Genomic DNA, 12,061 nt, shown 5'->3' with positions numbered 1-12,061 from the left:
ATGGATGTTCCAAGTTTGTGGATGAAATCCTGTTCGTTGAGTTTCCAGGAGTCATTGTTCCTCCATGGAGTGAAGGGTTTACCTGAGGGATTATTTGGCCAAGCTGTCGTCCAGTTTCACCGATGATGTACAGGTCGGTTATTACTTATTATAAAGTGAGCGTGAAACACAGTACCGGTAGATTCCATTACAGGTGCTACAGGTAAAATGATCCTTGATATATTTATGGTCGTATTTGCTCCTGATATACCGTATTGATGTCATGGGGTTGATTAAGTCACTGGTGTCGGCAACGACTGCGCAGGTATTTAAATATTCGGTCATGGATTGCATTAAAAAAAGATCACGTGACGCGCCTTTAACCAGATTTACAAATTAACGTTTGAATGATAAAAAGAGGTGATTGAGAGAATATGGAGGTAGTTTCTGTGCCATCTTGTACGATTATTTGAACTGTAAGATTGTCTGTTGAAATGCCGGGCCAAAGTCAGAGTAATTCGTTCGCCATTGTCAGGGTTGTTGTTTGAAGAAGAAGATTCTGTCTTGTTTTGGCGGGCACGGCTGACGTCGTTTTCCACTGTCAGTGAACTTGGACAGCCACGATCTGTGAAGAACTGACAAACTTTCACCAGTTTATCAACTGTGGAGAAATGTTTTTGTGTACGGTGTTCCCTACAGCGTTTATTGGCTGGCAGAAGGTAATTTTTACTCATTATTTTTAGCTCAGAAACAACAACAACAACATATTTTGTCGACTCTCCACAGCTGACTACGGCAGGCGCGATGGGTCATTCTGCGCTTTGTTTTGCGATTTATCAGAGAGCTGTCAATTCAGGGGATGTGGGAAAGATCGCGTCTCTCCTTGACAGGTAAGTTGTGGATGCTTATCAACTATATATTTAATTCCATTATCCGTGTTAGTGAGTGTTTTAAAATGTTACTAACAGCTTGTTTCCACGTTCCGCGCGTTCGTTTCGTGATGCGCATTTTAAGTTCGCAGGGAATTTGTTTCCTCGTTTCCTCCTTCGTGAGATCTTTCCTCTGTCCTTGAATCGGTGACGTTTTTAAACTTCTACGTCGATGTAATTTGCGAAAGGCTTGTGGGACAATTCAAATGTTGGTTTATTTACTAAAATAAATGATGTAGTTTGGAGATGAGCTTATCGAATGAATGAATGAATGTGGTGTTTATACTTATAGATCGCAAGCAACATGGGCCAAATGGCAATAGTCCGGCAGTTAAGCTAAATATAGCATAACAATTGTGCATTTTGTGAGGAAAGCACCAAATTTGGCACACGAGTAGACTATCATATAATGAAAAGATCTGGATATTGGGCCATCTCAGATTCAGAGATTTGATTTTTGCAAGATTTGCAGATTTTGCAGATTTGCAAGCTGAGATTGCAACGCCAGGGACGGCCGACTCCTTCCTGCGAGCTGCCCACGTCACCCGCACAAGAAGAGCTCATCAAATCACTGCAGCGGCGCTGCACATCCTGCAACACCGTGCGTATGAACGCCACTGTATGACATATGCTGATGATGCAGAAGACCTGCCTGAGTTCAAAGAATGGTGTCACCAGAGAGGAGAAGACATTCCCAACTTTCAGTACTGGGCAACTGTGCTGGAACTAGAGATGTTGGTACTGGTCTACGTGCGTTCTCTGCGGCAGGCTTCATTCACGATGTACCTTGATGCCCTGACGGAACTGGTCCCATGGTTCCATGCCTTGGACCACACACACTATGCCAGGTGGGTCCCTGTTCACCTGAGGGACATGGTTGCACTCCCAATGAAGCACCCAGATGTAGCCAGAGAATTCAGGGCTGGCAACTTCACTGTACAGAAGACGAAGAAGGTGTTCTCTTCGATCCCAATCGACCAGGCGCATGAACAGAATAACGCCTGCATCAAAGGAGATGGTGGAGCGGCCTCACTGACAACCCAAGTGCCCTGCGGCGTTGGATGATTGCCGGGCCAGAAGTTGCCAGGGCCATAGAAGAGTTCCAAGATGGCCATCAACACTGGGGGAGGCGAGAGGACACACGTCATCACGACCAGACACCAAGTGTGCAGACCTCTTTCGCCAAGGATGTCCGCGCCCTTGTCAGCGTCATAGAAGAGCTTGGCAACCCCTTTGAGGAAGAGAGCATGGATCTGGTTGTCCTTGACACAAAGGAAATTGCAGGTCCTGCTGCAGTTGAGACTGTCAGGAATGTGAAGAAGATTGGCCAAGAGCAGTTCCAGGCTTTCACCAGAGAATGCCTGGTGGAAAGGACCAAGCCAATTGATGATGCAATTCGTCAGAACAAGCTGAAGGTGTCATTTTGGAAAATGGCTGCCACAACCATCAGGGGCTGAATTTGAGATGGCCCAATATCCAAATCTGTTCATAATAGGATAGTCTACTAGTGTGCCAAATTTGGTGCTTTCCTCACAAAATGCACAATTGTTATGCTAAGTTGCCCCACTACAAAGTCTTACGCTACTGTTTAAGTTCCTTCGTATCCTTGGGAATTGTATTAATTTGCACGAATTTGTATCAATAATATGCACAAGATCGATGATTTCCTGGAACAGACTTCAGCTTTTGAAAAACATACTTTAATTATAACCTCAAGTGTGGAATGGAATGTTGGTTGTGGGATGTGGAATGTGGGATGATGGATGGTCGACCGTGGGAAGTGGGATAGTTGATGGTCGAGAGTGGCAAGTGGCAAGTGGGATGGTTTATGGTCGAGAGTGGGAAGTGGGATAGTTGATGGTCAACTGTGGGAAGTGGGATGGTTGATGGTTGAGAGAGGGAAGTGGGATAGTTGATGGTTGAGAGAGGGAAGTGGGATAGTTGATGGTCGAGTGAGGGAAGTGGGATAGTTGATGGTTGAGAGAGGGAAGTGGGATAGTTTATGGTTGAGAGAAGGAAGTGGGATAGTTGATGGTTGAATGTGGGAAGTGGGATGGTTGATGGTTGAGAGAGGGAAGTGGGATAGTTGATGGTTGAGAGAGGGAAGTGGGATAGTTGATGGTCGAGTGAGGGAAGTGGGATAGTTGATGGTTGAGAGAGGGAAGTGGGATAGTTTATGGTTGAGAGAAGGAAGTGGGATAGTTGATGGTTGAATGTGGGAAGTGGGATGGTTGATGGTTGAGAGAGGGAAGTGGGATAGTTGATGGTTGAGAGAGGGAAGTGGGATAGTTGATGGTCGAGTGAGGGAAGTGGGATAGTTGATGGTTGAGAGAGGGAAGTGGGATAGTTTATGGTTGAGAGAGGGAAGTGGGATAGTTGATGGTTGAATGTGGGAAGTGGGATGGTTGATGGTTGAGAGAGGGAAGTGGGATAGTTGATGGTTGAATGTGGGCAGTGGGATGGTTGATGGTTGAATGTGGGAAGTGGGATGGTTGATGGTTGAATGTGGGAAGTGGGATGGTTGATGGTCGAGAGTGGGAAGTGGGATAGTTGATGGTTGAATGTGGGAAGTGGGATGGTTGATGGTCGAGTGTGGGAAGTGGGATGGTTGATGGTCGAGTGTGGGAAGTGGGATAGTTGATGGTTGAGAGTGGGAAGTGGGATGGTCAATCGTGGAACTTGGCATCCTCCATCGTACAAAGTCCTTCTTTGGCACACCTGAACTCTTATCCACATACAAGGCATTCATGTCCACAGCTTGATGGAGTGCTGCTCTCCCCTCTGTGCTGGCTCCCCTACCTCACATCTTGCTCCGTTTGATGCCTTGGAAACGCTTCAAGATAATTGGAATTTCCCCCGATGAAGCTGAGTTTATGGCCGATAACTTCACGTTGCAGACAGGTTGGTGCTATCTCTGTCTTCTACCGCCTCCTTTCTGGTCTTTCATCCTCTGCTGTTTCCGTGCTTTGTCCTCCCTCAGGTTTCTGCAAGGTTCACATGGTGCACCATCAACCCCCTTTTGGTGAAACTACCTAAATCCAGGATCACTGCTCACCTCCACTCATATGTTCCTCTTTTTTTCCGTCTGTGGGACCAATGTCCACATGTCCATATCCCCTTCAATCTCATTCATCCTTTCGGTCTTCATGACATATGTCTTCATAACATCTGTCAAAAGCTGTTAAATAGATTACCCTTCCGCTATTCCAAATCCATCACCTTAAATCTCAAAATCCATTGAAGTTAATGACTTTGGGTTTTTTCATCATTAACTGGATAATTATTTTGACTGCAAGACTGTCTGTTGGCACATGGGGCCAACACGACCCTTACCAAGTTTGGTGGTGATCAATCAAGCCGTTACAGAGATCCCACTTCCTCCTATTCCAAATCCTCCCTAAAATGAATCTACCGTATAAAATGCAATGTAATATGCAATGTATAAAATGCAATATTTCTATGGGTTCAATTGGGTTTTTTAAACGAGTTTAATTGGAGTATTTTTTACAAGTCCCCTACCGATTTCAACGGAGGGGACTATTGCTCTCTGTCCGTCTGGCCGTCCATCTGTCTCGCTTGTGGTTTTTCAGACTTTTTTTTCACATACCTCCGAGACATATTCAACTGAAACTTTGTGCATGGCTTTATTATGATAAGTTACACAACAACTTCGAGTTTCAGAGCGTTTCGTCAATGTTTCAGAGACTTATGGCCTTTTTGGACTTGGAAAATATCACATTGGTAGGGGACATGTTGTTGTTCTCCTCCCTTTCCCTTTATAAGGTATGAGGTCCAATGGCACCAAGCAATTGATATATTTATTATTCGTATATTTTGATTTTTTTGGTTTTTGAGTATGATATATTTATTTTTGTTTTGAGTAATTGACACCAAGATATATTTATTTTTGAGTAAATCATGTACCTTTGTGCTTGTTTACCATTTTTATGGTTACCATGGATACCAAACCCAAGAAAATTGTACTTTTTCGAAAACAAGCTTGTATTTTGATGGAACAGCATTGTTCTTCATTTATTAGTGCAGCAGATAAACACAAAAATTGTGCATTTTATGAGAAAAGCATGAAATTTTAAACATAGTTAGTGCATACCATGAGGTTTATTTTCAGATGTGGAGGGAAGTCAGATTTGACCTCTGAGAACCGTGAGAGGTCAAATCCAAAATGGCCGCCAGTCCACCGAGTCTAATGTTCAAACGCGCTTAATTTTGGAACCAAATAGTGTAGAAAAACATTATAGGTGTCATTTCCAACTAAATTGGGGATGCCCAGAGGTGAATGATGCTTTCAATGAACTCCTCGGCATGCCAAGTGAGGTCAGTGAAGGCTCAATGTTACTGCTGGAGCGATTTGTGGTGCTGATGTACGATAGAACCAGTGAGAGCACGGAAGTGAATGATGCCAGGAAACAGCTCTTCACACAGAAGTGTAGAGCTCTAGAGAACATTCCTCCGACCCAGGCAACAATCAAGCAGCACATCAAGCGCACTTGCTACCAGGCCAACTGTTGTAACCAGGCATTGGCCATGGATCCAGAGATGCCAGACCCACCTGACTGGGGCTGGACAAAGGAGACAACTGGGTGGCAGCCTCTTTGGACCACTCTTCCTGAAGCATCAAAATCGTGCCATGAATTGATCGACTGTGGCTGCAAGAAAGGGTGCACTGGACGCTGCAAGTGTGCCAAAGCTGCATTCAAGTGCACTGCACTGTGCTTCTGTTCTGGAGATCGTTAGATTTAGATCATTACCAATTTTCATCATTGCACTTGATTTAATGTAAGCTTTGGTGGACATACTTGGTTAACTACAGTTATTTTTTCAGAGGTTATTGCATCATTCCTTGCAGTGTAAACACTTTTTTTCATCATTTCTGGTCTTGGGTGTTCTGTACCTATCCCTGTACCTGAAAAAATAAAGTTTTAAAAGTTCAAATGAACTTTTTCCAATAGCAGTTCCAACTGCAGTATCATAAAAATAGATATTTAACGTAATTTGACCTTCACCGTGACCTAAATGCATGTCCTTGAGTTCTGGCGATCTCAAAAGTATCACCAAATGAATGGGCATCCCCAATTTAGTTGGAAATGACACCTATAAGCGCGTTTGAACATTAGACCCGGTGGACTGGTGGCCATTTTGGATTTGACCTCTCACGGTCCTCAGAGGTCAAATCTTACTTCCCTCCACATCTGAAAATAAACCTTATGGTATATACCAACTATGCTAGAAATTTCATGCTTTTCTCAAAAAATGCACAATTTGTTAAAATATGAGAGCTTATCCGCTGTACTATATGTATTTCAATACATGAAAACATGCACAACCAACACAAATCCAGTTTGATGACTCCCTCTGACCATGCGTAATAATGGAATATTATAAACTTGGGAAATTATAATGGGAAATTGGGAAATTATAAATTTACTTGGGGTGTACTTGCACCCCACTAATAAAACACTGTATGAGATCTGTCTTTAATAAATGGGTATAAGATGAACAGGTAGTTGTGAAGTCAGTTAAGTTACCTATGGTCAGTGCTCCCTATGACCTCAGACAAACTCCTCACAGATCAGGATGGACAGAAAAACTGTGAGCAGGACTGATAAAATTGAGGTGAGCATCACAGCGTTTGCAAACCCTACGATCCATGACTCTGGGCAGATATGACATCGGCCTTGGCTTGTAGCAGGAAGTCGTTGGATACATTTGCTTGGGGTGTAAACATACCCCAAAGGACAGGACGAAGGTTAATTGGGTATTTTCTATTTATATGGGTTTAATTGAACAGTATCTGTATCTGGGTCAATACTGTATAAATGCCCAACCAATGGGGCTATCTGTGTACAGTGGTTTGGGTGGTGGGGGAGGAAGGATTCACATGTAACCCAATTTGTATAATGGGTTTGATTGACCAACATTACCCCATTCATGCTGTCGAAAATCGGTTTGAAAGCATGTAGGTTTGGTGCATTCTTTGCATTTTCAAGGAGGAAGTTCCATTCTCGAATTGTACATTGGTAACTGAGATCGGGCTCAAAGCTATGACTTGCATGGTACCACACCAACATCCGATCCTACATACACACATATACAGTCACGTGAAAAAGTAAGTACACCCCATGTAAAGTTTTGACTTTTTCAACATATTTCAACATACAGCTATTTGATCTTCATTTCAACAATATTGATAGATAAAGGTGATATAATATAACAAATATCATGAAACATTTACATTTTGTAGTCCATTGTATAATTTAAATAAACATAAATGCAAATTTCGCATGTGGAAAAAGTAAGTACACCCTTGTCTCCAATCGGTGGTATTGCCCCCTTTGGCAGAACAACCTCAAGTAGGCGTTTCCTATAACTGTCTACCAGTCTCTGACATCGACTGGGAGAAATTTTTGCCCACTCCTCCATGCAGAATTCTTTCAGCTGTGCGATATTTGAGGGGTTTCTTGCATGCACAGCTCGTTTCAAATCCCACCACAACATCTCGATGGGATTTAGATCGGGGCTTTGACTTGGCCATTCCAGAACCCTCCATTTCTTTCTTTTCAGCCATTCCTTGGTGGATTTACTGGTATGTTTAGGGTCATTGTCATGTTGCAAGGTCCACCTTCAGTTGAGCTTCAACTTTCCGACAGATGGCCTCACATTATCCTCAAGCACCCTCTGGTAAAATGAAGAATTCATAGTGGATTCTATGATGGTGAGCTGCCCAGGCCATGATGCAGCAAAGCTGCCCCAAACCATAATATTTCCACCACCAGGCTTTACAGTTTGTATCAGGTTCTTGTGGTCAAATGCTGTCTTTGGTTTTTGCCAAACATGTCTTCTGGTACTGTGGCCAAATAGCTCTACCTTTGACTCATCTGTCCAGAGCACATTGTTCCAGAAGTGCTGGTCTTTGCCTCGGTGTTCATTGGCAAACTTTAGTCTTGCCCTGATGTTCTTTCTGGACAGCAAAGGTTTCCTTCTGGCACACCTCCCATTTAGATCAAATTTGTGCAGCCTCTTTCTAATGGTAGACTCGTGCACTTTGACATCAACAGTGGCAGGAGCTACCTGTAGGTCCCGTGATTACATTCTGGGGTTCTTAGAGACTTCTTTCAGCATCTTGCGGTCTGCTCTCAGGCTGAACTTGCTGGGGCGGCCTGGCCTGAACAAGTTGGCAGTTGTTTGGAATCTTCTCCACTTGTAGATGATCTTCCGGACAGTGGAATGATTGATTTTAAATTGTCCTCTCCAACGATGTTCTAATCATTTGCACCTGAGCTGGTGCACCTGATTCTAATTTTAGGTATTTGAAGTAGTGATAAATGTAGGGGTGTACTTACTTTTTCAACATGCAAAATTTGCATTTATGTTTATTTAAATTATACAATGGACAACAAAATGTAAATGTTTCATGATATTTGTTATATTATGTTGAAGGAGCTGCGCTCCAACGCGAGTCGAAAGAAGTGACGCGACCAAAGACGGAATTCGTCCGAGTTGCTTTATTGAAACAAAACAGCTCAGGTATTCTGACAAAAGCCCGTTTATCGGGCAGCAATATATATACACATTTATGTCGGGAAGTTTGCCCGGCAAAAGCTATACCGGGCATGCCCGGGTGTCAAGGGCGAGCCTTGGAAAGGCGAGTCTGGACCTGCCCGGGCGTGTTTGGCTGCGGCCTGGCAAGTCGAGGCTGGGCGTGCCCGGACGCTCTGGGCGAGCCCTGGAAAGGCGATAGCGGGCATGCCCGGACGCTCTGGGCGAGCCCTGGAAAGGCGATAGCGGGCATGCCCGGACGCTCTGGACGAGCACTGGAAAGGCGATAGCGGGCATGCCCGGACGCTCTGGACGAGCACTGGAAAGGTGATAGCGGGCATGCCCGGACGCTCTGGGCGAGCCCTGGAAAGGCGATAGCGGGCATGCCCGGGAAAGACGAGACCGGGCGTGCCCGGGAGGTTCGGGCGTGCCCGGGAACAGTGAGTCCGGGCATGCCCGGGAGAGGCGCGTCTGGCCGTGTTCTGGCCGGTGCAAGGCGATTGTGTGCATCCAGCGGTAACCGCTACAATGTCACCTTTATCGATCAATATTGTTGAAATGAAGATCAAATAGCTGCATGTTGAAATATGTTGAAAAAGTCAAAGCTTTACATGGGGTGTACTTACTTTTTCACGTGACTGTGTATATATATATATATATATATATACATATACATTCTGCACAGAATAGAGGTTTAGGAAAGAGCGAGGAGACAGAGGGTAAAAAGGCAAACCCGACAGTGGGCTCGATACATTTTATGACATGTGCTTTAATATTGCGCTTGACATAACATTCAGGCCTGTTACAGTTGATATTTATCACAAGTGTGTGTCGGTTACAATGAGAGGTTTTAATTTGAATATCAGCTTGGTTCTGTGGTCAGCTAAATGGACAGCTGGGAAATGTTCATGTAATTTGCAAGGTAATATGAGGTAGCACATGTATGGTCAGATAATGCAATGTGTGATGAGGATTGTGGAAGCCTTGAGCAAGGAAGATAAAGATTTAGAGGTACAGCGATAAACTGTGGGTAGATAGGTATCCCCACGCTAAAAAAAAAAAAAATTTTTTTTTTGGGTTCGGCCCCTCTGTGGCTGGGTTATAAGATTAAATACCGAAAAATACAATTACGGGCATATTTTAAAATGCAACTTTGTACATGCAATCAACGTTGAGGGGTGCATGGAATACGTAACGCTTTATTGGATTTGACCCCTGCGTTCATGCTCCAGGGGGTCACTGGGGTCAAAACGGAAATTCTTCAATCTCAAAATTTGATATTGGGTCATTCCTGGTGGAACGTTGTGCAATTTTCAACTTTGCTTTAGGTGGGAAGCGTGGGGATTTGCGACTGTGCGTCATCGACTTCGCTCTAGTTAGAAATTGAAATGGCATTGCTGGATTTACTGACTGGATACAGCTGAGGTCTTGGACTGACTGATGTGGATCCTTGTGTGTTTTGTGTTTGTTATCTTGCCAAAACGAAGTTTTTGCAAGATGTATTAGTCAGCTTGTATGTTTGTTTGTTTTTTTGTTTGTGGTTAATCATTTTTTTTTCACGTTTAGATCACTCTGTAGACCACAGTTATTATTGGAAACTCCTGTAACTTCGCATATCAGAGTCCTATAGAGATACCCTTCAGCACACAAAATTTTGAAGGTCAAGGTCAAAGGTCAAGGTCACTTTGTGGTCAATCATGGAGGTCGACGAAACACTAATTTTTTGAGTAACTTTGATCGGATCGTCTCCAAACTTCATGGGAATCTAGTATATGGTCCGGCGCTCAGCTGATTAGTTTTTGGTGGCGATCGGCCTTGACCTTCATGGTTAGCGCTGGAGGTCGAAAATTATTGACCCCAAGGTCAAATTTTGAAATCGTAGGTACCATATCGAGTAATACCTCATATGAATGCCCTTGATGAGTGCTTCCCAGATCTGTAAACAGTTTGACGCTATGACGTCATTTGATGACGTCATGACGAAAAAACGGAATTTTCACATTTTGGCAAGATACGGTTCACCCTGTGGGTGACATATGTTCATTTATTTATTTGTTTGTTTTGCCCCCATCAAGCTTTTTATTGGCTAAGAATGGCTGCACAATGATGCATTTTCCTTGTTGTTTACCTTGGTCGAATGAATGCTTCCTCCTTTCTCACCTTTATCCAATCGTAATACTAATTCCTTTTTTTTTTGTCTTTTTTTCACTCCATAACCCTCACTTAATGTTGCAGATAGCTCATGGCAGAAGAAGATTGAGCGATGAGCTTCTCGGCTCTTCCCTTGCGAGAATGTGATGCTCCGTGCAGCACTCTGAAGCTCTTGCCAACATGGAGCCATCGGGGCCTGTGCTCTGTGCCGCTGCGGTTGACAGCTATTGATGTAAACAACGCCTATGTGGCACTGGGCAGCAGTGGAGGCACGCTGTTTGTGCACTACCGTGCACGCAGAGAGATGCGTAGGTTTGAGGTGCGGTTCTGGTTGGGATTTTGTTCGAGTGTCTGATTAATTTTAGAGTTTTTGAAGCTTCAGTCACACTCGCTTTCTTCCACCGTGGCCAGTATAGCCGAATCAGGTCTTCAGGGATAAACCTTTGGTCATACGCCCGAATGCCATACCTCAATTTCATCTGTGAGGCAGCCAAGCCATGTTTCCCCCTCGCAAACTCATGGGCCTTTTATAACTTTCCCTTCAATTTGCTGACATAGCTCTCTATAGACGTTCCGGTTTGGTGCTCTGGTAGCAATCTCAAGCACAAGTCCATGGGGACTCAAACATGATGGCTCTTGACCAAACATGATGACTGGTTGTCTCATGCTGGGCGGTCCGATCACTAGCTCCCCAAACCACAAGGAGAGGATTCTGATCTGACTACACTATTGGGTAGCGGCTGGTGTTGGGCTAGCGGCTAGCCCTGGTGTTGGTGTTGTTGGGCTAGTGGCTAGCACCAGGGTGTTGGGCTAGCACCAGGGACACCAATCCCTGGTGTTGGGCTAGCGGCTAGGGTGCCGGCTTAGGATCCTAGGATCCTGGGTTGGAATCTCGGTCGATCGCCGAATTAATGCCAGGGGGGTTGACTCAGCCTGTCATCCTTCCGAGGTCGGCTAATTGAGTACCAGTTCACTGGTAATTCCCTGTTTGTCGTTGAAGGCGGCAAAAAGGGTTGGCGTCAGGAAGGGCATCCGGCCGTAAAACATTGCTTCAAAAAGGGGACCAAAAAACAACAACTACCACGGTCCCCGAAAAGGCCAACCCCCGCTTTGCAGGGAAAAATGGCCTCTAAACGGTGGTTTTACACTATTGGGTCCCTCCTTTGGCTGTTGTGGCCCTTGAGGATACTGTCCCAAAGGTATGGCCCAGTAAAAACTCCATGTGGTTCTTCTTGCAACATGCATAGCAGGTGTCCAGAAAGGAACACCTCAAACATCAGGGGAGGTGCACCCAGGGTCTTGCTGTGGTTCAAGTTGCCTCCCATTGGTTTTGGACTGCCCTTCTGTGATATACCTGATGACAATAACACCCTCGTCAAATCTGACAACTGCTGGCAAATATTCTCCTTAGTACCTGGGAAATACCATTTTCCACTGTCTAGTCT

At 44.5% G+C, this 12,061-nt stretch overlaps 1 protein-coding gene across 2 annotated transcripts in view; it reads left to right on the top strand.

Annotated features, from left to right (window-relative positions):
- Positions 1–736: 736 nt before the first annotated feature.
- The window catches only part of TECPR2 (tectonin beta-propeller repeat containing 2), a 133,111-nt gene continuing 121,786 nt past the window's right edge, over positions 737–12,061 (top strand). For both annotated transcript variants that reach the window (XM_078784804.1, XM_068128439.2), the window contains exons 1-2: positions 737–869; positions 10,701–10,935. In XM_078784804.1, the coding sequence (XP_078640930.1) occupies positions 10,729–10,935 (207 nt within the window). In that variant the 5' untranslated portion in view covers positions 737–869; positions 10,701–10,728. The remainder of the gene's footprint in view (positions 870–10,700; positions 10,936–12,061) is intronic.

This window comes from Myxine glutinosa, chromosome 9 (assembly GCF_964187855.1).
Source record: "Myxine glutinosa chromosome 9, kmMyxGlut1.1, whole genome shotgun sequence".
Classification (NCBI taxonomy): domain Eukaryota; kingdom Metazoa; phylum Chordata; class Myxini; order Myxiniformes; family Myxinidae; genus Myxine; species Myxine glutinosa.
Note: the sequence above shows the minus strand (reverse complement) of the source record. Positions and strands in the feature narration are given on the sequence as shown.